The 21,446-nt window shown below is 50.1% G+C and overlaps 1 protein-coding gene across 5 annotated transcripts in view; it reads right to left on the bottom strand.

The window, feature by feature from the left end:
* RAB3IL1 (RAB3A interacting protein like 1) overlaps positions 1-19,085 on the bottom strand; it is a 34,619-nt gene extending 15,534 nt beyond the window's left edge. For 3 of the 5 annotated variants that reach the window (XM_030560809.1, XM_030560810.1, XM_030560813.1), the window contains exons 1-3: positions 18,910-19,085; positions 1,307-1,556; positions 841-936 (exon numbers count right to left, since the gene is read on the bottom strand). In XM_030560809.1, coding sequence (XP_030416669.1) covers positions 841-936; positions 1,307-1,556; positions 18,910-19,070 — 507 coding nt within the window. In that variant the 5' untranslated portion in view covers positions 19,071-19,085. Of the gene's footprint in view, positions 1-840; positions 937-1,306; positions 1,557-3,403; positions 4,181-13,078; positions 13,166-18,909 lie in introns of those variants that run through there. The other 2 variants (XM_030560812.1, XM_030560811.1) reach the window with 2 other exon arrangements.
* Between the last annotated feature and the right edge of the window lie 2,361 nt (positions 19,086-21,446).

Genomic DNA, 21,446 nt, shown 5'->3' with positions numbered 1-21,446 from the left:
TCCCCTGGGGCAGTGCACTCGGCGCAGGCCTGTCTCCGACTGGCACAATAAGGACCTGTCCAGTGCTAGGTGTTTGAGTGTCCTGGGCTGCTGGAAGACAGGATTTTACTGGCCTGTGAGCTCATCATGAGCCATGGCACAAGAACATGGGTCCTTTCAATATTCACCCTCTCCAGCAGAATGCAGGAAAGCAGCTCCCAGGGGTGCAGTGCACTGAGGGCATTGTGGTGCCTCTCTCCAGGCAAGGACTGGTTGCTGGCATCTGGGAGAGGGCTGAGGAGCAGCAAGCAGCCTGGAGAAAGGGCCACATGAGAACAGCTGCAGCAAGCCTGGAGCACGGCTAGTACACCAGCGAAAGGACTAAACTGTCAAGCTTCAGCAGCAGCAATAGTCGAATAAACTTGTGATGTGGACCCATGATGTGGACCAGCTGCTTTGAGGGGAAGCAGGACACAAACACCCAGACTCTCCTAGATCGGGTCCCATTTCAGATACCACTGGCTGAAAACCCGTGTAATGAATACATGCGCTGCTTCATTTTATGTTTCCTGTCAGAGCGGCTGGGGTGACTGGAGGATGAGTGGGGGAAGGGAGAACTCCTGTTCACCATACCAGTGCCCTGCATGCTGCCCCTCCCCATTAGCACAGCTGCCAGCCTGCGCCATGCTCTGCCATCCTGCATATGCAATCGGTCAGCTCTACTGTTCAGACTGGGAGGGGCTGGCCATGGATGCAGGAAACCCCGAAGCATGGGCAAAGTGAGGAGAGAGTCTGTCCCAAGGGGGACAGTGAGTGACCTCCGTTTAGGGAGTAACTGGGGAAGTGAGAGGGAAGTGGTACCTCAAACAGACTGGCTGTCAGCTCCTCCAGCTCCTGCTCCAGCTGCTCTCTGACCTTTGACAGCCTCTCACACTCCTCATCCTTCAGCTTCAGCTCCTGCAGAGAGAACAGCCGGGGACTTTGGCACACTGGGCAGAAGCACATACCAGGCCCCAGTACACTCTGCAGACAGCACCACCCTCTTCCATGTGCCTCAGTCTCTCCCACTGCGTCCTGCTGCCCCCTCCCACTCTGCACGCACTGACACTGCTCCTCCCCCAGCCCCACATCTGTGCGGATTCCAGCCCCACCTTCCCCACTCTCCCCCAATCACTGCAGGCGCTCACGCTGCACTCATTGTTAGTACCCTAACAGCGCATGTTCCCACCTTCCAGCCCATAAAACTCCCACCCCATCTACCCTTTTCACCCTTCAGTTCCCGGTCTGTGCCCCCGCAACACACACCCCCTCATGCCCAAGCCTTTACCTTCTGTGCTCTGTGGAGCTCCTCCTTCAGGAACTCTGATCCCTTCTCACGGATCTCCACCGAGGAGCTGCGCAGGCGGGAGACATTGCGCTGCGCTGTGGATTGGTCGTCGTCTCCCCCACCTGCCTCCCTGCAGTGAGGATCCAGCTGTGGCTGCTCCTTCCCACTGCTGGATGATGCCAGAGGCTTCCACTGTCCCACCGCTGGCTGCTTCTGGAGCTGCTGGCTGTCTTCCTTGAACGGGGCCTGGCTGGGGGACACAAGCGTGTGAAACATGAGCGAAGGGTCAGAGATCCAGGGTGTGGACAGCGCCAGGATCCAAGCAGCTTATGGCCCCACCCAGATCTCGTCATTTAAGGGGTTCACGGTAGAAAGCTCTCCTCCCAGTGGAAATGAGCCTTCGGCTAATGGCCAGCACGGAGAGGGATCACGATACCCAGGGGATGATAATGCTGCAGGAAGTGTGTATAGCTCTAGGGGGTGTGGAAGGGCAAGGGGGCGACATGGGGCTGATGTCCCACTTGAGACTAGAACACAGGGCAGGCTAATCCACAGCTCAGGTGATAACATCAAAGCAGTCCCGAGGGGTCTCCAACAGCATTTGCAGGCTGGCTGGATCGTGTCATGCTGGTGTCTCACCCCACTGCGCGCATGTGCTGCATGGTGCTTCCCCTGGCTTGGTGATCCACAAAGGAGTCCCCACAGCGCTGGACAGAGCAGGGCAGCGCACACATCCAACCCACTGCCCTACGGGTACAGGACAGCCAAGCAAGATGTTAATTGCACACAGGTCGAAGAGCTGAGAGGGCGTTAATGGCACTCAGGGCCAGCCTCATCCCAAAACAACCAAGGGACTGCTGGGGCTCCATGCTTAAGGGACCTGCAGTTCACGGGCTAATCCCCCCAATTCAGAAACTGAATCCACCTCTCTAGAGGTAAGATTAGGAAGGGGAGGCAACTCACAGGCTTCATCTCTCACCATCCCAATCCCAGCCGCCCTGGCTTTTGGGGAAGCAGCACAGACTATCTCAGTGCCAGAGTCTCTCTAAAGAGTGGAGGGGGGCGACGCAAGGGGCATCAGGCAGGATTAGCTCAGAGGAGCTGCTTGTGCGCTGTGGGTGGCAGCTCTGGGTTCGTTCTCCCTTGGTGGACGGCCTTCTAGGAAGGGAAAACCCTAAACAAGCCACTTCCTTCCATTCAGCTCTTTGAACAAGGACCGAGACAGAATCACCAGGGGACACACTGGGCCCAGGAGCCCATTACGAGGACCAGGTTATTGTCAAAGGGAGATTAGAGTTAATAAAACCAAAGGGATGGCAGAGAGGCCACTCACACACACCCCCGTATCTGTGCTGTCACACTGCCCCAAGAAGGCACCCAGCCAGCGAGAACTGAACAGCCCATGGAGAGATCACAGCTCCTTGGGAGGAATAAAAGCAGAGGTGCCATGGGGGGAGGGGCTCCCTCCCGCACCCCAAGTTTTGTACAGGAGATGAGCTCCCTTGGCAGAGCTCTTAAGGGCAGCACAGCCTGAGTGTGGAATGTGAGTTCTGCAAAGGAGACCTGCTGCTCCCAGCTTGTGGCCCTGGAGCAGGGAGTCAGTATTTTGTTTACAAACAGAGGCAGGGTGATTAAGATAAGAAAGGGCTGATAATTAAATTAAGGATCTGGAAGTCATTAGATGAGCCTGTAAAACAGGAATTCCTCTGCTGGGGGTGGAGGGTGTTTCAGGGAATGCAGAAGAAATACAGCCAAGCCTTCTGAGCCAAGGTTACATTCAGAAAAGTGGGAGGCTTGGGGGTAGAGGTGAAAAGAAGTGGCCAAAACTCAGAGAAAGGATAGCAGCAGTGGTATAGAGAAGTTCCCACTCTCCCTGTGCTACTTGTGTGCTCCCATACCATAGTATCTGAGCGCCTCACAATGTCTAACCTATTTCTCCTCACAGTCCCTCAGCGAGGTAAAGCCGTGCTGTTATTACCATTGTACAGATGGGACACTGAGGCACAAACAGACTAAAGGCCAGATTTTCAAACTAGAAGGTTAAGTGCTTTGTAAACCCCACTAGATGCCTAGCTGCCTCTTTGGATGCCTACAAACCTTTGAAATTCTGTCCCTAAGGCATACAGGAAGTCCATGGGGGAAGTAGAGCCCAGGTCTCTCAGGGCTAGCTCCTTATCCACTGGACCAGCCTCTCTCTCTGCTATATGCTGCAAAAAAAATAGACTCCGATAGATGGGAGCAAAATCAAGAAGGCCAATTCTCTGAGACTTCAGCAAACGGCCGAGACAATTGGGAAGGATGTCATGGTGGACAGCATGAAAAGCAGCAGAGAAGAAAGAAAAGAAAAGTCAGATGAGAGGAGATCACTTAACCTCCAAGGGGTGGCAGGTTCTGCCAAGGCTAGGTTGTAGAGCAATGGCTGCTGTGAAATTTTACATTTTAACCAAAAATCATTTTGTTTTGTCATTTTTTGTTCTGAGTTTGGGAAAAGGAAGGAATGAGAAAACGTCATATGAGTATCAGATGTGTTTATGCCTCAAATTCTTAGGGTTTCAGCTGTACCCAGGCCAATTCCAGAACAAAGATCAGAAACTGCATCCAAAGAGTCCATAAAGTCGATGATTATTGTCATGATTTACATTATTCATTGGGCACCATCTGTGTGCTCAGCAGAATATGCCAGGAAATGCAGTCCCGGAGCCAATGTGTATAAAATGTGTAGCCCTGGATAAGATGGCTCAGATATTTAAGTATGAAGTGTATAGTTACTGAGCACATGTTAATATCTATAAGTGAAGGTGCTGATGGCAATAGAAGTTTTTCTTGATTAAGGACTAGAAGATTTGACCCTCCAACTTTCTTTCAAGAGGAAGAGCTGCCCAGAGCTCCTGTGTCTGTTTATTTTCCTTTCCTGCCTGCAGTGGCCCTGACAGGCCTCAGAAGTCTCAATTTTTTTCTCAACTTTAAAAGGTGGCATTTTCTTGGTGTTTGGTTTTAAATATTCTTCTGTGAAAATTGCAACTCAATCACTGTAGTGTTGTGTTTAAGAGCCTTCTGGAAAGTAACTAGCCTATAAACAGAAATCAGTGTTGCCAACTCTCATGATTTTATCATAAGTCTCATGATAATTATTGTTTTCCTTAAAGCCCCAGATGCTGGAGTCAAGTGAATATGTGATGATTTCAGCCTTCATTCTTAAAAAAAAAAAAAAAAGTTTCTAGCCCTCATGGCTGTGGACCCCAGTGCACCCTAAAAGCTTGAAAAGCAGAAGGCAAATAAAAAGAACACCAAATCTATTATTTTTACATAATCTCGTGAGTTTAAAGCCAATCTCATGATTTTTGGTGAGCCTGATTCATTTTTGAATGTTTGTGGTTGGCAATACTGTGAAAGTGACTTGAAAGTGTCAGTTTAATTCCTGTTTAAAGTCAGTTTCTAGTCTATTACTTGTAGTAGGGAAACACGCCTAGAGCCCCAGTCAGGGAGGCTTGCCCTAGTACAGGGGTCGGCAACCTTTCCGAAGTAGTGTGCCAAGTCTTCATTTATTCACTCTGATTTAAGGTTTTGCGTGCCAGTCATACCTTCTAAAAATGCTAAAATGTCTTTCTACAAGTCTATAATATATAATTAAACTATTGTTGTATGCAAAGTAAATAAGGTTTTTTAAAATATTTAAAAAGTTTCATTTAACATTAAGTTAAAATGCAGAGCCCCCCGGACCAGTGGCCAGGACCTGGGCAGTGTGAGTGCCACTGAAAATCAGCTCGCGTGCCGCCTTCGGCACCCATGCATAGGTTGCCTACCCCTGCCCTAGTAGGATGTTTCCAAAAGTTATTCCAAGTTTGGTAAACTGCAAAAAAGTGATAGAAAATAATCTAGACTTTTCTACAATTGTTTCATTCAAGAGTTAGTAACAAAGTAAGAATATACATTAAATTTTTAAACCTAACCAGTGTCCCTTAAGTGACTTGGCACAAGATGTCAGAACATGTTATTATGAGAGCTGAGTGGGTCTAATATTTATTTTTCTTTCTTTATATAGGAATTAGACATAATGCTCCTGTAAGATATTTCTAAGTTATTATCTGCAAAACAACTACAGTCTTCAGGTGCCTAAGTAGACCCTGGAATCCTGTTTAAAGTTGACCCCCCCCTCCCCCAAATCTGAAATGGCACCTGTGAATAAAAGTATCCGTTATTCGCAGCAAGGGAATTCTCCAAACCTAGACACAGCCCAGCTGAGTCCTTGGGGGAACGGAGATTGGAAAGAGAAGCTGTGTGTGCTAGCAAGACCTCCATCACCAGGGCCCAAGGGTGAGAGACACTGAGGCAAAGATCCCAACTGAGACACAATGCAGGTTGCTTTAAAATGACATGAGCAATGCGTCCTTACAAGGGGAAGGATGGTCCTGGGAGTCCTAGGATCTAATCCCAGCCCCACCCCTGATTTACTGAGTGGCTTTGGGCAAGTAACTTCATCTCTTTATGCCTCAGTTTCCCCATCTTTACAGTGCAGGTAATTTACACCTCTAGCTGACAGGGGTGTTGCAAAGATAATTAACTCATTCATGTCTGTACAGCACTTTGAAAACACTGACTATGTATAAGTTCAAAGTTACAGTCCCTGATAAATTTTTACATGAAATAAGACTGCACAAGAGAGAGTTGGGGTCTCTTTTCAAAGCCTTGGCCTCAATTTTTAAGGTCTCACCTGCAAGACCCTCATGTGGAATGAACTGTACAGAGCTCCCCTTACCTCACTCTAAGGGACAAAGAACAAAGCTGATCACAGCAAGACTCAGTCCTGTGACTTCAGGGAGCCCCAATGTTTGTGAAGTGGCCTCTGCCTCTGATCCAGGATTTCTGATGGACGTAATTTACGATAAAAAAACAGTGAGACACCAAGAGGTCTGTGTGGGATACAAGCAAACACACAGTGGGCCTAAAGTTAGGACATTGGCTCCCACTTCATCCAGGGGACGTGCAGAGTTGGGGATTCCCAAGGGGTTGGATGGGGGTGACTTCAGTATTGCCTGGGGGGTGAGGGAAATGCTCCAGCTGGGTCAGTACCCAGCTGTCGGGAGACGTTAGTGTGTGGTGAGAGTCCTTGGGGAGCTGGGGAAGGCGCACAGCTCTGAAGGGGAACCTGTCAGGGATCTCCAGCAGGGAAAGCTGCAACCCACCACTGCTGTCAGATAATATGGCCACAGATACAATGTGCCATCGGAGGTCAATATGCCTTCCAGGTGCACTGACACAGCCAACCCTGGTGTCAATCAATAATTGTTGTCAATAGCTCCTTGTGGAGGCTTTGTCCTCCTCCAAGCTGGACGTGGGTGAGAATATCAACCTCGCATTTGGTCTGTGTTCTGCTGTGCCACTCCTCAGGCTGTTCATCATGGAAGGGGACAACAGAGGTGAGGGTAATGGGAAGGTGGAGTAGCACAGCTGGTGGATTTGGAGCAGGATCCAAATGCAAGAGCCAAAAGGAAAGGAAAAAGGCAAAGCAAAATCAGAAGAGAGAATAAGGAGAAGACAGAAAAGGAGAGAGGCAGAGAGAAGGGAAAAGGTCAGATGAGATGAGTCCCAGCAGATCACAATTGCTCTAGGATAGAAGACAGCGAAGAACAAGCAGCGGCCAATGCAATTCAGAGAGCCTGGTTAAAAGAGGAAAGGTGCGGTGCAGGGAAACAGGGCGTAGAGAGTGGGAGGAAAAGATAAGAGCAGCAACTAATCCGAAAGCACAGGGAATGAGTGCTGCTGGGGGTTAAAGGTGTATTGCACAGGGCCTGCGCCATTGACTTCTAAAGGAGCAGGATTGGGCCCACAGAAGCTTCTTTACTGGGAAGAAAGGGAAGGGCATTAATAAATGAGAAGGGGGCTAAAATGAATGATTAAAACCAAAAGGCTGAGAAGCCAAATTCCTCTTTAAAAGTCTGCATTAAGGAAGAAAACCAGGAGAAGGAGGTTAGGCCAATTAGGCTGTAATGAAGATTGTATGGTGATTATTGTTTATATAGCACCAAGGGCTGATCCAGAGCTTCCTAAAGCGCACAGAAAGACTCTCAGTGACTTCAGTAGGCACTGGATCCAGGCCCAAGTGAGCTAGGTTCTTCACATGCAGGTTTGAAGACAAGATCCCTGCTCTCAACTGTTGATAAGAAGCAGATAAATAATTGGGAGGCGGGGGCAGGGGGTGACAGTGAAGAGGGGCAAAATGTATAAAAACAGTTTGTATGGATGACATGAATCCCAGGGTGCTAACAGAACTAGGTAACAACTGGATATTATATTTGATAAATCATGGGAGAACTGGGAGAGATACCACAGGATTGGATGGGGAAGCAAATGTGGTACCAATCTTCTAAAAAGTAAGAAAGTGCGATCCCAGCAATTGCTATCTGATAAATCCAGGCCATGTGCCACACAAAATAACACAAAAAATACGCAGACAAAGAAGTCTTTACGCATCTAGAGGATAATGGGAATGGGTTATTAAGAACAAATCATTCTAAGCAAACTGAATGGCAATTTTAATTGAATTACAAAACCAGGAGGAAGGCAGAATGTACAGCTGGGCTTTAGCAAAGCATTTGATGAGAGTGTCACACAAAATGTTACAAGGCAGATCTCATTCCAGTTGGCTTGAACAGCAGAGTGCTGTCACATGGGTTGAATGAAAAGTGGCTCAAGGTGTAGCGAATGATAAATGGCAGCTTTGCAAAAGGGATTGGTGCCCAGAGGAACATTACAGAGATTGGCAAGTTAGGCATGATTTTATTGAACAACCTCATTAACAATCTGGAAAGGGGGGGAAGCTGCCACTAATTTAACGTGCAGATTATACTAAATTGGGAAGTGCTGAAAACGGCAGCAAGTGAAAAGGTGTGTGGGGAAAGAATGGGCAAGAAATTAAATGAGCTTCTGCCAGAAAAAATGAAAGCTAATATCACAGAGAAAAAGTAATCCATACAGAGATATTCAACAGGTCAGAGGCACTAGGGAAGCAGCAACACACCTTGGGGCCCTTCTCCAAAGCTCATTGAAGTCAACAAGACTCTTTCCATTGCGAACCCATAGCAAACTCCAACCTAGAGAGAAGCTCACAATGCAATGCAAGCAAAAATAGGCAACTACAGTATGGGAGTGCACACAGAGAAATATTATATGACCAACCAGCAAGGTGCTGGTTCTCCCTACATCGTGCTGGCGAGACCACACCAAGTCTATATTATATGCAGCTCTGGGCTGCTCAAATCCAGGGTTGGCAAATCAGAGAGTATTCAGATGAGAACAAGAGAAATAATTAATGGGCTGGCTGCATTAATATATGAGAGAAGATTAGCAAACATAAATATGTATAATTTGTCTAAACAATGACAAGGAAAATTGGATTAAGAGTCTTTGAAGGGTATAAACACCACGGAAGGAGAAGAATTAGTCAGGGTGATCTAACAGGGTATGACTAGGAGGAAAGGGATGAAGTTAATCAAAGGAACATTTAAACTGTATGAGACAAACCCACCCCAGCATACCGCTGTAGAAATCAATGGAGCTTCACCAAGGATAAATATAGCGCAAAGCAGGAAAGGGAGAGAGGGAGGTCTATTCGGCAGTTAACAGGCCGGTAAGTGATGGGATGGAATTCAAAAATTTAAAATGAGATTGGATAGAGTCCCGAAGAATATATTGCCAGAACAATCCTTCCCCAACTGAGAAACAGACTAGAGGGGACCTAATCTGTCTTTTCATGTAAGCCACCTCCTCCTTTGCTTTTCATTGTTTCTCCTTTTTTATAGGATGGAGGAAAAGCAAATTCAGAGACAAATCAGGCGAGGGAAGAATTACAGGGGAAGCAAGGAAGAAGCAAGTAAAAACAGTGGACCTAAAGGAGACTCACTTAATGTGTTCCCAGTGACAGCTATATGAGGAACACCATAGTTTAGAGGTGTGCAGTCAACCTGGGTATTTTTTTTAGTAACCTACTACTAGACTACAGGTGCATCCAGATACACTGCAGCTAATGGTACAAGAAGAGCTGTCTGGCATTGTTCTATGGACAGGATACCACACTTTCAAACCATGTTAGGGAACTAGGTTCCAGCCCAGGAACAGCAAGCCCTGTGGTGCTATGTTTCACCAGGGGTCTCAGAGTTTCTTACCAACCTTAACTAAATGACCCTCACACCAACGCTGAGGGGCAAGCATTATAGCCCCCATTGTGTAGACAGGGAGACTGAGGCACAGAGAGGGTAATGGGCTTCCTCCAAGTCACACAGTGACTCAGCGAGGACTAGGACACAAGGCACCCAGAGTACCAGAGACCGTTTGTTAACTACCAGGCGGCCTCTGCATTACCACATCTAGCGGCCATGTCATGCTTTGTGTCAGAGGGTATCACAGGAGGGTAAGAACCCAGGTCTTGTGATTCCCAATCCTGAGCTCTGACTGCTAAACTACGCTGTCTCCCTTGCACTTTACACCTCCACACGACTCCCAAGCAACAATTCCAGTGATGCAATGCCAGGGTGCAGAGCTCTAGGCTCTAGCATCCGGCCCCAGGCCTGTTAGTCTGGACAGCACAGGGCTGATTATCCAGGAATAGGGGCAAACCTTGTGACCAGTCAGAACCCCAGCTTCCCTACAAGCAAGCTGGACAGGTGTTAAATGAAGGAAACATGAGTCTCTCCTCTAAGAACAGGTGCCACATTGCCCATGGGCCAACGATGAGTAGGGATTGGGAGACCCCTTCCCTGCCTAGCCGGCAAAGCAGGGAATGAACAAACCAGCATTATGATGGACATTTTTAGTCCTGCCTACACTATAACTACATTGCTGAGGAACTCTGCAGTCCTCTAACTCAGTTTGATCCTAGCTCCACTGCAAGAAAGTTCAGTACGCTCCCCATGTCGTGGGACTATGCTGAGGTAACCAGTCCCCCAGCACAGCCATGGCTACACTGTAGACAGGATCGTGAAGTACCCAGGCGACTAGGCAGTCAAGCCTTTATCTAGATTGCCCTGATGGGGCTCTGAAACCAACATTTCACTGAGACTGAGAGGGTGATGGAGGTTCACTCCTTTTGCTGTTGCTATTGCCAGACTGGCTGGAGCCTGTGCTCTGCAGGATGATGAGGGGTATTTCGAAGGCTCTTCACAATAGGAAATACTAGCTAGAAACTTTTTTTTAGTTGGATTCTGTAGAAAAAAAAAAAAGAGAAAAATGTGCAGGATCCACACTTTTTTCAGCAGGCCCCACTCGTTTCCTGTGGAGTTGATCTGACAGTTATTTCCTGTACAAACTGCCTGCGCGTCTCTCTGGCTAAACTCTGCATTTGAGTTCACAAGGGGATCCTGGCTCTTCTATTCTGATCTCCTGCCACAGATCAGCCTGAAATCCACATATGCAGAGACAGCAGGAGGCAGGATTCACTGCACAGATTCGAAAAACAGAGTGTTGTCCATACTGATTTAGCATTGCGCAGCCAACCAGTCTCCATGTACATCCTCAGACACACAGCGGCCTCACCTGACTTGCACAGGCACTCACTAACCTACCTCTGAAAGGTTTATGTCCTGCCACAATAGATGCTACCGGCCTACTATACTGTAGCAGGCTGTTCATCTGTCTCATATTTGCTTTACAGGTAGCAAACAGCCAGGAAACAGGCTGGGGTGTTCTTGTATATGCTGTTAATTAAGTAGCATCCAGTATTTTTCTATGCAAGATGCTACACATAAATATACTCTATTGGCACGTTATTGTGGTTCATGCCTTATTCAGATTCTGTATCATACCCCCCCACCCCCCCACACACTTTAGAAGAGATCAGACCTTGAAAAATCCAGCCCACATGGTGACAGTTATTAGAAAGTCAAAACCAGCGGTTAGATTGGAAATGCCCAGGCAACCTGAACTAGAGCTGTTCCTGCAGATGCCACTATTAGTGATGGTGCAATTTTAGTTGCTTGGAAGCTGTAAATTCCCCCATATTTTACTCTTTCCGGGGCAAGTGTACCACACACACACACACACACTTGCCCAGAGGCCATGAGATGAACAATGCAATGCCTATAGATCACACTTTAAAATACAAAAACAAAACAAAACCAGGGGCAGTTTTCATATTAGGAAACTAGTTCCTTGTTAGGTGCCCAATCCTGTTCCCATGGGAGTCATCGGAAATGCTGACAGTGACTTCAGCAGGATCCAGAATTGGACCCAAAATTCCAGTGATGACTTTTCTCCCCATCAACTCATCTCCTTTTCTCTTCACCATTAACTCTCTCTGAGCCGTTCAGCATTAACCCCGTCTCTCTGCCCTTTAGCACTCTCTCCCCCACGTTTCTCTTTATTCCTGCAGCCCATCAGTTTCTCATCTCTCTTCTCCCTCATGTTCTTCTGTTCACGCTGGCAGCTTTCCTTTGCTTCATGGATTCTGCCTTACCCCTTTCCCAGCCCTTCACACAGCCACATCACTGTGCAGCTGAAGAGCAGTTTCTGAGGGAGAAAATAATCTCTAGCAAATAAACACGGTTTCCACGTGGAAGAAGAAGAAACTACAGATGGCATCTCTCTCGTCATGCTGCCTGTACACCTCATTTTGACACGCTGGCTGCTCCTTGGGGCCGTGGGCACAGTCGACGGTATCAGTGACCTCAGGAGAATGCAGCCTCCTGGATCTGAGGTTCTAGAAACTTTATGAATGCTGCAGAAACTAAGGTCAGGTCACTCCCTGCTCCCACCTCTGCTGTTCTAACATGCTCCCTACTTTGGGTCTGAGCAGATCTAAACCTTTACAGACTCCAGGGAAAATAGACTCCCTTCCCACACAATCAAAGGTCTCTGCCATCCATCCATCTCTCTTTGCACAGGCACAAAGACAGGGGATAGGATAGATAACACAGGAAGCGGATCCCTGGGGGAGTAAGAAGCCTCCTTCCTTCCCAAAAGGATCACACAACCCCACAGAGTTCCCATTCAAGCACTAATGGAGCCATAACCAGCTGCTCCAGAACAGACCCTGAGCATTCTCAGCATCAACATCCGAACCCAGAGCCAAAGGACCAGCGCTAATGACCCAGAGCCAGGTACCCAACAACCCTATCAGGGTATATCTCCCCCAGCACCTGCCTGGGGCCATTGGCTCCTTCCTCAGAGGCTTTCCGCTCCTCCTTTTCAGACCGTCTGCAAGTTTCACTCCTTTCCACCCGCTAGGAAGGAAAAGTGACTGCTGAGTGCTCCACAACCCCAGCTAGGGTGACCAGATAGCAAATGTGAAAAATCAGGACGAGGGTGGGGGGTAATAAGCATCTATGGAAGAAAAAGCCCTGAATATTGGGACTGTCCCTATAAAATTGGGACATCTAGTCACCCTACCCATAGCCTGGGGTCCCCACGGCAGAGCGCCCAGGGCTGACACACTGGAACAATTTGTGTAGTGGGGGTGCTGAAAGCCATTGAACAAACTGTAAACCCGGCATGTGATAGAAACCACTTCCAGCTAGGGGGTGCAGCAGCACCTCCAGCACCCCTAGATCCAGCACCGATGAGCAGGGACCAGGAGCACCCAGGGGTGCACGCCCCAGGGAGACCGGCTGAAGGAGGGGGAGCAGGCGGCCAGCACAGGTTCAGGGAGAGGCACCCCCGGTGCGGGTCCCATTGCGGCTACAGGGGACAAGCCGGTCCCCCGCTCCCCTCCCGAGAAAGAGGGAGCCAGGGCGCAAGGAAGTTTTTTAAGGCAGGGAGGGAAGAAGCCAGTTCCAGACCTACCCGCTCCACATGCTGTCTCCGGCCCCCACCCCGCGCTGCCCGCGGCCCCTCACGCCGGGCGCGCTGCTGCAGCCATTCCCATGCCGGGCTGGGGGCCAGCGGCGCCTCCCCGGCCCCGCGCTGCAGCCGAGCGCTGCGGCAATCCCGGGATCCCCGGCCCGCCGCGCGCCGCCGCTCCAGCCTCGCTCCGCCGCCTGGGGGAGATGGGGGGGGGGGGTGGAGGTCACATGACCTCTGGGCGGCTCCACTTGCAGCATGCACGTCCCCCTCCCCGAGTCTCATGTGACTGCTAATTCAGCACCGAGCCCGGAGCTCTCCCCAGCGTCGCTGGGCATCCACGCGCCGGGCATCCTGCAACTCCCCTGCGCATCCACACGCCGGGCATCCTGCAACTCCCCTGCACAGACACGGGCGGTGCGTGGAGCGCAGCCTCCCCGCCCCCTCCATCGCAGAGACCCCTCAGACTAAAAAAATCACTGCAACGGTCGTGCCTGCTGACTGAGATCTGCCCGTGGAGGAGAAAGATCCCTGTTCCCCAATTGTATGGGCTGGCTTGAAAATTCAGCAGGCAGGGTTTCCGCTCTCCCTGCCTTGCACCCAGCACAAACGCTGACAGCGCAGATTGTTTCCTCGGGGTGGGTTCGCTGGAGAGAAGGATGCTAATGAGGAAGATCGATGGGGAGGCCTGGCTGACAGCAGCCTGGGCATTTTTGACTTCATCCAGAGGTGCTGGGGGTGCTGGCTCATATTTACAAGTTTGGTTCAGTGGCTCTCAGCACCCCCACTATACAAATTGCTCCAGCACCCCTGGCTTCATCCGTGTGCTCTGGGATAAACCATGAGACTGACTAGTGCCAATGCCTTGTTCAGAGGTCCCTGTTGGGAGACAGTGGTAAATGCAAATGGCAGGCATTAAAGCAGAATTGTGTGGGTCTTTCCCTCCTCTCCACCCCCAGTTTAGGGCTCAATTCTGTGGCTAATCCGTGTGTGACACCGTCACTGACCTCCGTGTATTATGCAAGGAAAGAATCTGCCAAGTCAGGCCCATAACTGCATGCTGATATTTACATTATAGTGTTACTATATTTCTTAATATATCAGGTTTCTCCACACCCATTGCAAGGGCCCAATTGGACAGTTTAGTGGGCCAAGAATCTAGTCTACACCATCTACACCTTCCAGACCTAGAGACATAGCCCAGCTCCTCCTCCCTGAGCTGAATTCCATGGAGTTTAGTGTCTTTAAGAGGAAACTTTAAAAACCAAGAGCTTATCTGCTCTGGATGGACAGTCAAAGCCCTGTGCTGTAGCTGATTTCCCTTACAGGCCAACAGCAGACTGAACTGAGGGTCCTTCAGCACTAAAAGCATGAAGGAATGCTTGAGCAAAAGGACTATTAGCCAGCAAATGGGCGGACTCTCTGTCTGCCTGTGGTATTTATATGACCCCCCATCACCGTGGCAAATGAGCATCTCACCCTCACTGTCATTAATGTATTTATCCTCACAACACTGCTGTGAGCTAGTGCAGTGTTATGTTATTATCACCATCGTACAGATGGGGAACTGAAGTACAGCGGGTATGACTACAAGGCAAAACAAAACAGCAGTTGAGACTCTCAGAGCCCAGGTCTACAGACTTGGGCTCACATTATGGAGCTAAAAACAGCTGTGTGGCTGTTTCAGCTTGGGCTAGAACTCAGGCTCTGAAACCCACCTCTCCCCACCTGGGCCTCAGAGTCTAAACCCAAAGCGTCTACACCAGGGTGGCCAACCTGATCGTGAGAAGGAGCCAGAATTTACCAATGTACATTGCCAAAGAGCCACAGTAATATGTCAGCAGCCCTCCATCAGCTCCCAGCGCCTCCCACCCACCTGCAGCCCCACCGATCAGTGCCTCCCCTCACGATCAGCTGTTTCATGGGGTGCAGGAGGGTGGGGGGGGAAGGAGCGAGGGCACGGCAGGCCACAGGAAGAGGTGGAGTGGGGGCAGGGCCTGTGGCAGAGCCAGGGGTTGAGCAGTGAGCAACCCTCAGCATATTGGAAAGTTGGCACCTGTAGCTCCAGCCCCGGAGTCGGTGCATATACAAGGAGCCGCATATTAACTTCTGAAAAGCCACATGTGGCTCCGGAGCCACAGGCTGGCCACCCCTGCTCTACATGGCTGTTTTTAGCATCCTTGTACCAGCTTTGTGAGCTCAAGTCTGCAGACCCAGGCTCTGAGACACACTGCCACAGGTTTGGGGGGGTTGTGGCTTTTTTGGGGGGAGGGGTTGTGCCACATAGAGATCCCCAGAAGGACTATGTGACTTGCCCAACCTCATACAGGATGGCTGTGGCGGAGCAGGAATTGATTCCAGCTCTCTCAGCCCAGGATAATGCTCCAACCATTAGGTCATCCTTCCTCCCAGTGGCTGGTGGTTATGTTCTGTAGATCACGCAGGGAGGGAGGGAGGTGTAACACACAGATCAGTAGGTGATACTGGCACTGTTGTAAGCAGTAGGTAGCTGATTCATGTCCTTGATCAAATTTCCTACTATTGTTGCATTGAGTGCTACCCTCCCACCCCAGCAAGGACTAAGGCCTTGGCTACACTGGCGCTTTACAGCACAGCAACTTTCTCACTCAGGGGTGTGAAAAAACACCCCCCTGAGCGCAGCAAGTTACAGCGCTGCAAAGCGCCAGTGTAAACAGTGCCCGCTCCCAGCGCTGCAAGCTAATCCCCATGAGGAAGTGGAGTACCTGCAGTCGTCGCAATCACACTTGCGCTTCAAAGCACTGCTACGGGAGCGCTCCCGCAGCAGCGCTTAGGAGTTTCGAGGGTAGCCAAGCCCTGAAACACTTCTGCTTGCCTGAAGGCCTGTTCCTGCAGTCCTCACTTAGGCAGAATTACCATGTAACCCATGACATGGCAAGGTGAAGAGGGAATCAGGGTTTATGTTCATGCCACTATAAGTGGTTCGGCTCAAAAAGCCTGTGAAGCCAGTATTTGTATTTAAAGTCTGGAAGATGAGTTAATTTTTGTTTAAATTATGTTATTGCCTAGGTACTACAAGCATCATTACTGTATATATACACATTATTATGTGTATTACAACCAACTTCAGGGCCTTCTTGTGCTATGCACTGTGCAGACACATAGCAAAAGGCAAGCCCTACTACAAAAATCTTGCAATTTGAATAGACAAGACACACAGGGAGAGCTATCATCCTCATTTTACAGATGGAAAACTGAGGTACAGCCAGAGTAAGTGATTTGTCCGAGGTCACACAGGGTCTGTGGCAGAGCCAGTCACTTAATCCAGATCTCCCGAGTCCCAGTATAATGCCTCAACCACAACTCCATCCTCACTCAAACACCCAAGATAGGTTAGTTAGCTCTAGAGAAACAGATCTGTCCTAAGCTGGGGAACAGGGCATTGACTGCCATGGGGAAGAAGTGCAATGTTGCCAACTCCTGCAATTTTCTCATGAGTCTTGCAATATTTGGTGTTTTTCCTAAAGCTCCAGCTGCTGGAATCAAGAGATTTGCATGAGACTCTTGGCTCTCATTTATATAATGAGTAAGCTCCTAGCCCTGATACAGAAAAAAATCTTGAAAGGGAAAAGTGAGTGCACTGTAAAGGATCAGAAGACAAGTAGGACCCCCCCTCCAGTTTATTTTTTTTAAAAGAATGTTTTTAAACCAGGGTCCTGATTTTGGTGATCCTGGCTTGTGATGTCTGAGTGTTTGGGGTTGCCATTACTGGGACTAATGAAAGAACAGTGCCTTCTCCTATAGTCAAGATCTGCATAAGTTCCGATAATTCCTGTTCTGCCATGGAAGCAGTTTTGCAAGACTGGATCCCACTGCTGCTGAAGGGGCCTAGAGATTCAAATAGCATATGGCTGGGAATTTAAATTGGCACCAGCAACTGCAACCTCAACCCTTCGCCCCGCCACACAAACACATCACTCCAGCTGGTATCCCCTCCACCTCCTGCTGAAACAGCTTTCTGATCACAGTGGGAAGTGTGGAATTTAAAGATGCAAGAATGTACAGGGAATGGAGAAAAACAGTCAGTGACAGCTGGGTACCAGTATCAACTGGATGAGTCAGAAACACTGATAAAATTATGCCATAACTTTAAAACCTCTGAACATTCTGGGGTTACAAAAACCTTTGCTGAGCTAAGTATGAATTGTTATTGAGCATGATGCCGGTAAGAGGTGGAAAAGTGGTGCAGAAAATGCGATGCTTGTATTCATATTTCAAAGACAGGCAGGGCTGCCCAGAGGATTCAGGGGGCCTGGGGCAAAGCAGGGGAGTTGTGGCGCTTGTACTCACCCTGCGGCGGTCTGCGTCTTCGGCAGCATTTCAGCAGTGGGAGCCCTTCACTCGCTCCGCATATTCGGCAGCACTGAAGCGCCCCCCGCTGCTGAAATGCTGCCGAAGACCCAGACCTCCAGTGGGCCAGGGCTCGTGGGGCATTTTGGTGGCAGAGAGCCCTTCAGTCGCTCCGTATCTTTGGCAGCACTGAAGGGCCCCCTGCCGCCGAAATGCTGCCGAAGACCCAGACCGCCGCAAGGCCAAGGCTCGCAGGGCCCCTGTGGGGCCTGGGGCAAATTGCCCCACTTGCCCCCTGCTTCTCTGGGCAGCCCTGAGGACAGATCTCCCTAGGAGACGGAGAGTCCCAAATGCACAACTACTTCATGAGAGCTCCAATGGAATGCAGTGCTGTTGATGAACTTGGGCCTCTGCTGGAGAACATGGCCCCAGTTATCAGGTAGTCCATCATTGTGCTCAGTACATTAACAAGGAAGGTAGAGGTGAAAGTACCTTTGTGCTCCCTGCGGGACCGGTGCAGCCCCTGGTGTCAATCAGAGCAGCCACAAGGCTGCTCTAATTTACATTCTGTCTCCCATGGTCCCCTATAGGCCACAGGAAACAGAGAACAGCTAGACAACGATGTGTTCAGACCTCCCCTTCCCTTCCCAAGCATAGCGCATTTTGGACACCTCTTCCCTCCCACTGTTTTACCTACTCTTAGTTCCTGTCCTATCTCACCCCAGCATGCCGTTGGGACCCCTCACAGTTCTGCACCAATAGAAGAGTCCCCTTACACAGGGGATACTCCCTAGGGGCTGTTTCTCCCAGACTTTCCACGCACAAAACAGCAGAAAAGGACCATAGGAGAATCAGCCCCACAGTCCAGCAGCTAAGGAAAAGCTATGGTCTTTGCTGAGGACTAATCTAGAATGTGGCCTGCAATTCACCAAATTAAAATAAAAGATGAGTCTAACAGCAGTTCTAGTAAATTAGCTGAGTACTAGAAGTGGGTCTCCAGGGAGTTACACATGGATCAGGGGAGAAACTCTGGCTCCAAAGGTGTGATGGGATAGCAAGATGGTCAGACCAGCCCCGTAGAATATCACCAAGGGTAGCCCAGCCCAGCCCATTCCTTTAGGAGGCCTCTAGAACAGCAAAGAAGAAGAGTATGAAGTATCCCCCAGCACGCCCCACATTAGGATGTGAGCTGAAGACCTCCCCAAACTTGTGTATGGTGTAATAGAGGAGGGACAATGGGATCTGGATCAACTGGCCTATGGGAAAATACTACAGGTGAAAAGAGGCAGACTATTAATGCATGGACTATCCTTTGCTATCTCCCCCATACTCTGCCCCCGCCCCCCATAGCCTATACCCACCATCAGCCCCCCTCGAATGCCCTTTCAGCCTGCCCTCAGGCAAGGCACCTAGCCACTGTCAGCTCCACCCCTTCCCTCAGAGCTGCTGAACCCCCTCAGAGTTGACTCATTACCAGCCTCTTCTCCCCTTACGTTGCTGCCTACCTCTCCACCACCGTGGGCTCCTCTTGGCCCCACGGCTCACGTGCGGGGCATTCGGATGGGAGGGCAGCAGTTCTCCAGGTCTCAGCAGCTCCGGCCCCTGTCTCACTTCTGGATGGGTAGCCGAAGGCAGACGGACTGTACACAGTGGTCCCTGCATCCATCGCCAACTGCAGCTGGTGATGGCGTGCGGTGGGTGAGGGGGGCGATCACATGGCGAAGTCCCTCACAGGAGTCCATGTCACCCACACGGGAGGGGAGAGGGTGTTGCTCAGTGGGCTGCCCCGTGCCGCTGCGTGTTCAGGATCCATTCAGGCCAAGGTCTGTGAACAGATATCAGGGCATCACTACGGGCATTGTCAACAATGGCCCGGAAGCCCCAGAGCTCTGCCTGTCTCCCCCGCCTAGCAGCAACAGTGTGGGCCACAGTGGTTCTAACCTTTGCTACCTCCAAGAAGCAGCTAGGAGGAGGGGAAAGTGTCTTCAGCTCAGCCAGGCAGCCCTTAAACTTACAACTCCATGTAATAATTAACTCCCAGGGGCTGACTGTCGGAATGAAGGATCCTGGGACTTGGAAGGGAAAATGCTTCTAGAAGACTGGCAAAGACAAGAAGAAAGACACTTGAGGGGGGAAGGAGCATTAGAACAGAACTGGTTTGGGAACACCTCACTGGGTGTTCTGCCTCCACACAGCCGCTGGTGCTGTCACTGTGTCCCCCAGCTTCCTAGGATGGGCAGCTCAGGAGAGAGCAATAGGACAAACACTGGAGCCCTAAGCTGGAGTATGAGGGTGGGGGAACAGCAAGGAATGTACAGCAGAGAGCAAAGATCAACAGGGCTCATGCAGACACTCCTGGGTTTCAAACCACAGGTGAGGTACATTTTCCTCTCCTCCGCCTCATTCTTCAATGAAAAATAACTTGTACAGAACATTTCTGGGCAGCTTCTAGGTACACAAGAAAAGTTGCCAACATGGAAAGACGTTCATTAAAAAACAAGTGTTCAATACTATCCCCCCTCAGAGGGCCCCATTCTAGTATCTCACACTCCCACCCAACCATCTTATCTTCATCCCCCACCTTCCTACTTACCCCCCACCCACCCACCCACACATACACACTCCTCCTCCTCTCCAATCAACCCCAGGTCTCTGCTGATCTCAGTTACTCTTGGCTCCCAGCGCTGCCTGCCTCTCTCAGTAACTTATTCCATAGGCTCATTCCTCTTAGTGGGAGAGAGTTCTGCAAGTCCCTTTGTCTCCTCTCACCACTCAGAGCCATCTTTCCAGCAACATTGATTCTTCCCAGAATGCTGAAAGCCTCCATCGAACACCCCTGCGTCCTGTTCCTCTTTCTCAATGGGATGAAACCCAAATCTCTAGTCTTTTTCTTTTGATTTCTTAAACTCATTAACACCCTTGCTGCCATCTGCTGCATTTAATCATCTCCCTCTATCAACCTCTGTATTTCTAATGCACCCGTCACTAGAGGATCTGAGGCCTGGTCTACACTTAAAATGTAGTTTGCCCAGCTACAGTGCTCAGGGGCATGAAAAATCCACGTCTCTGGCCACATCCAGACTACCCGCCGTATCGGCGGGTTAAAATCGATTGCTCGGGGATCGATATATCGCGTCTAATCTAGACGCGATATATCGATCCCCGAGCGCGCTTATATCGATTCCGGAACTCCATCAACCCCAACGGAGTTCCGGAATCGACAGGGAGAGCCGCGAACATCGATCCCGCACGGTGTGGACGGGTGAGTAATCCAATCTTAGATATTCGACGTCAGCTACGTTATTCACGTAGCTGAAGTTGTGTATCTAAGATCGATTTCCCTCCCCTAGTGTGGACCAACCCTCTGAGTGCCATAGCTACGCTGATCTAACCCTCGGGGTAAACACAGCTAGGTCGATGGAACAATGCTTCCCTCGACCAGCGGCGGCTCTATGTATTTTGCCGCCCCAAGCATGGCAGTCAGGTGGTTTTCGGCGGCATGCTTGCTGGAGGTCTACTGGTAATGCGGCTTCTGCAGCCTGCCTGCGGGAGGTCCACCGGTCCTGTGCCTTCAGCGTACCTGCCACCAAACTGCCGCCGAAGCCGTGGGACTGGCAAACGTCCCACAGGCATGCCGCCAAAGGCAGCCTGATTGCCATCCTCACGGAGACCGGCAGGCCACCCCCCACGGCTTGCCACCCCAGGCGCATGCTTAGTGTGTTGGTGCCTGGAGCCGCCCCTGCCTTCAACCTAGCTACCATCACTTGGGGGAGGCAGCAGTGGAAAAACCCCTTCTGTCACTGTAGGATGTGGCTCTGCTTTACGGTTATGCTGGCATTGCTGCGACTCCATAGCTATACCACTGTAGCCCCCACAATGTGTGCTTGTCCCATGTGCCCAGCTACACACAGTATCCCAGAAGGGGCCCAACAGGTGCCCAACTCACTAACATTATTGCTGCTTTTTTTGAGCCCAAGGGCTAGATTTTCAAAAGTATGTAGGAGTCTAAAGATGCAGATAGGCAGTCGGGTGCCTAATGGGA

This window comes from Gopherus evgoodei, chromosome 4 (assembly GCF_007399415.2).
Source record: "Gopherus evgoodei ecotype Sinaloan lineage chromosome 4, rGopEvg1_v1.p, whole genome shotgun sequence".
NCBI classification, from domain to species: Eukaryota; Metazoa; Chordata; order Testudines; family Testudinidae; genus Gopherus; species Gopherus evgoodei.
This window is presented reverse-complemented; position numbering and strand designations above follow the sequence as displayed.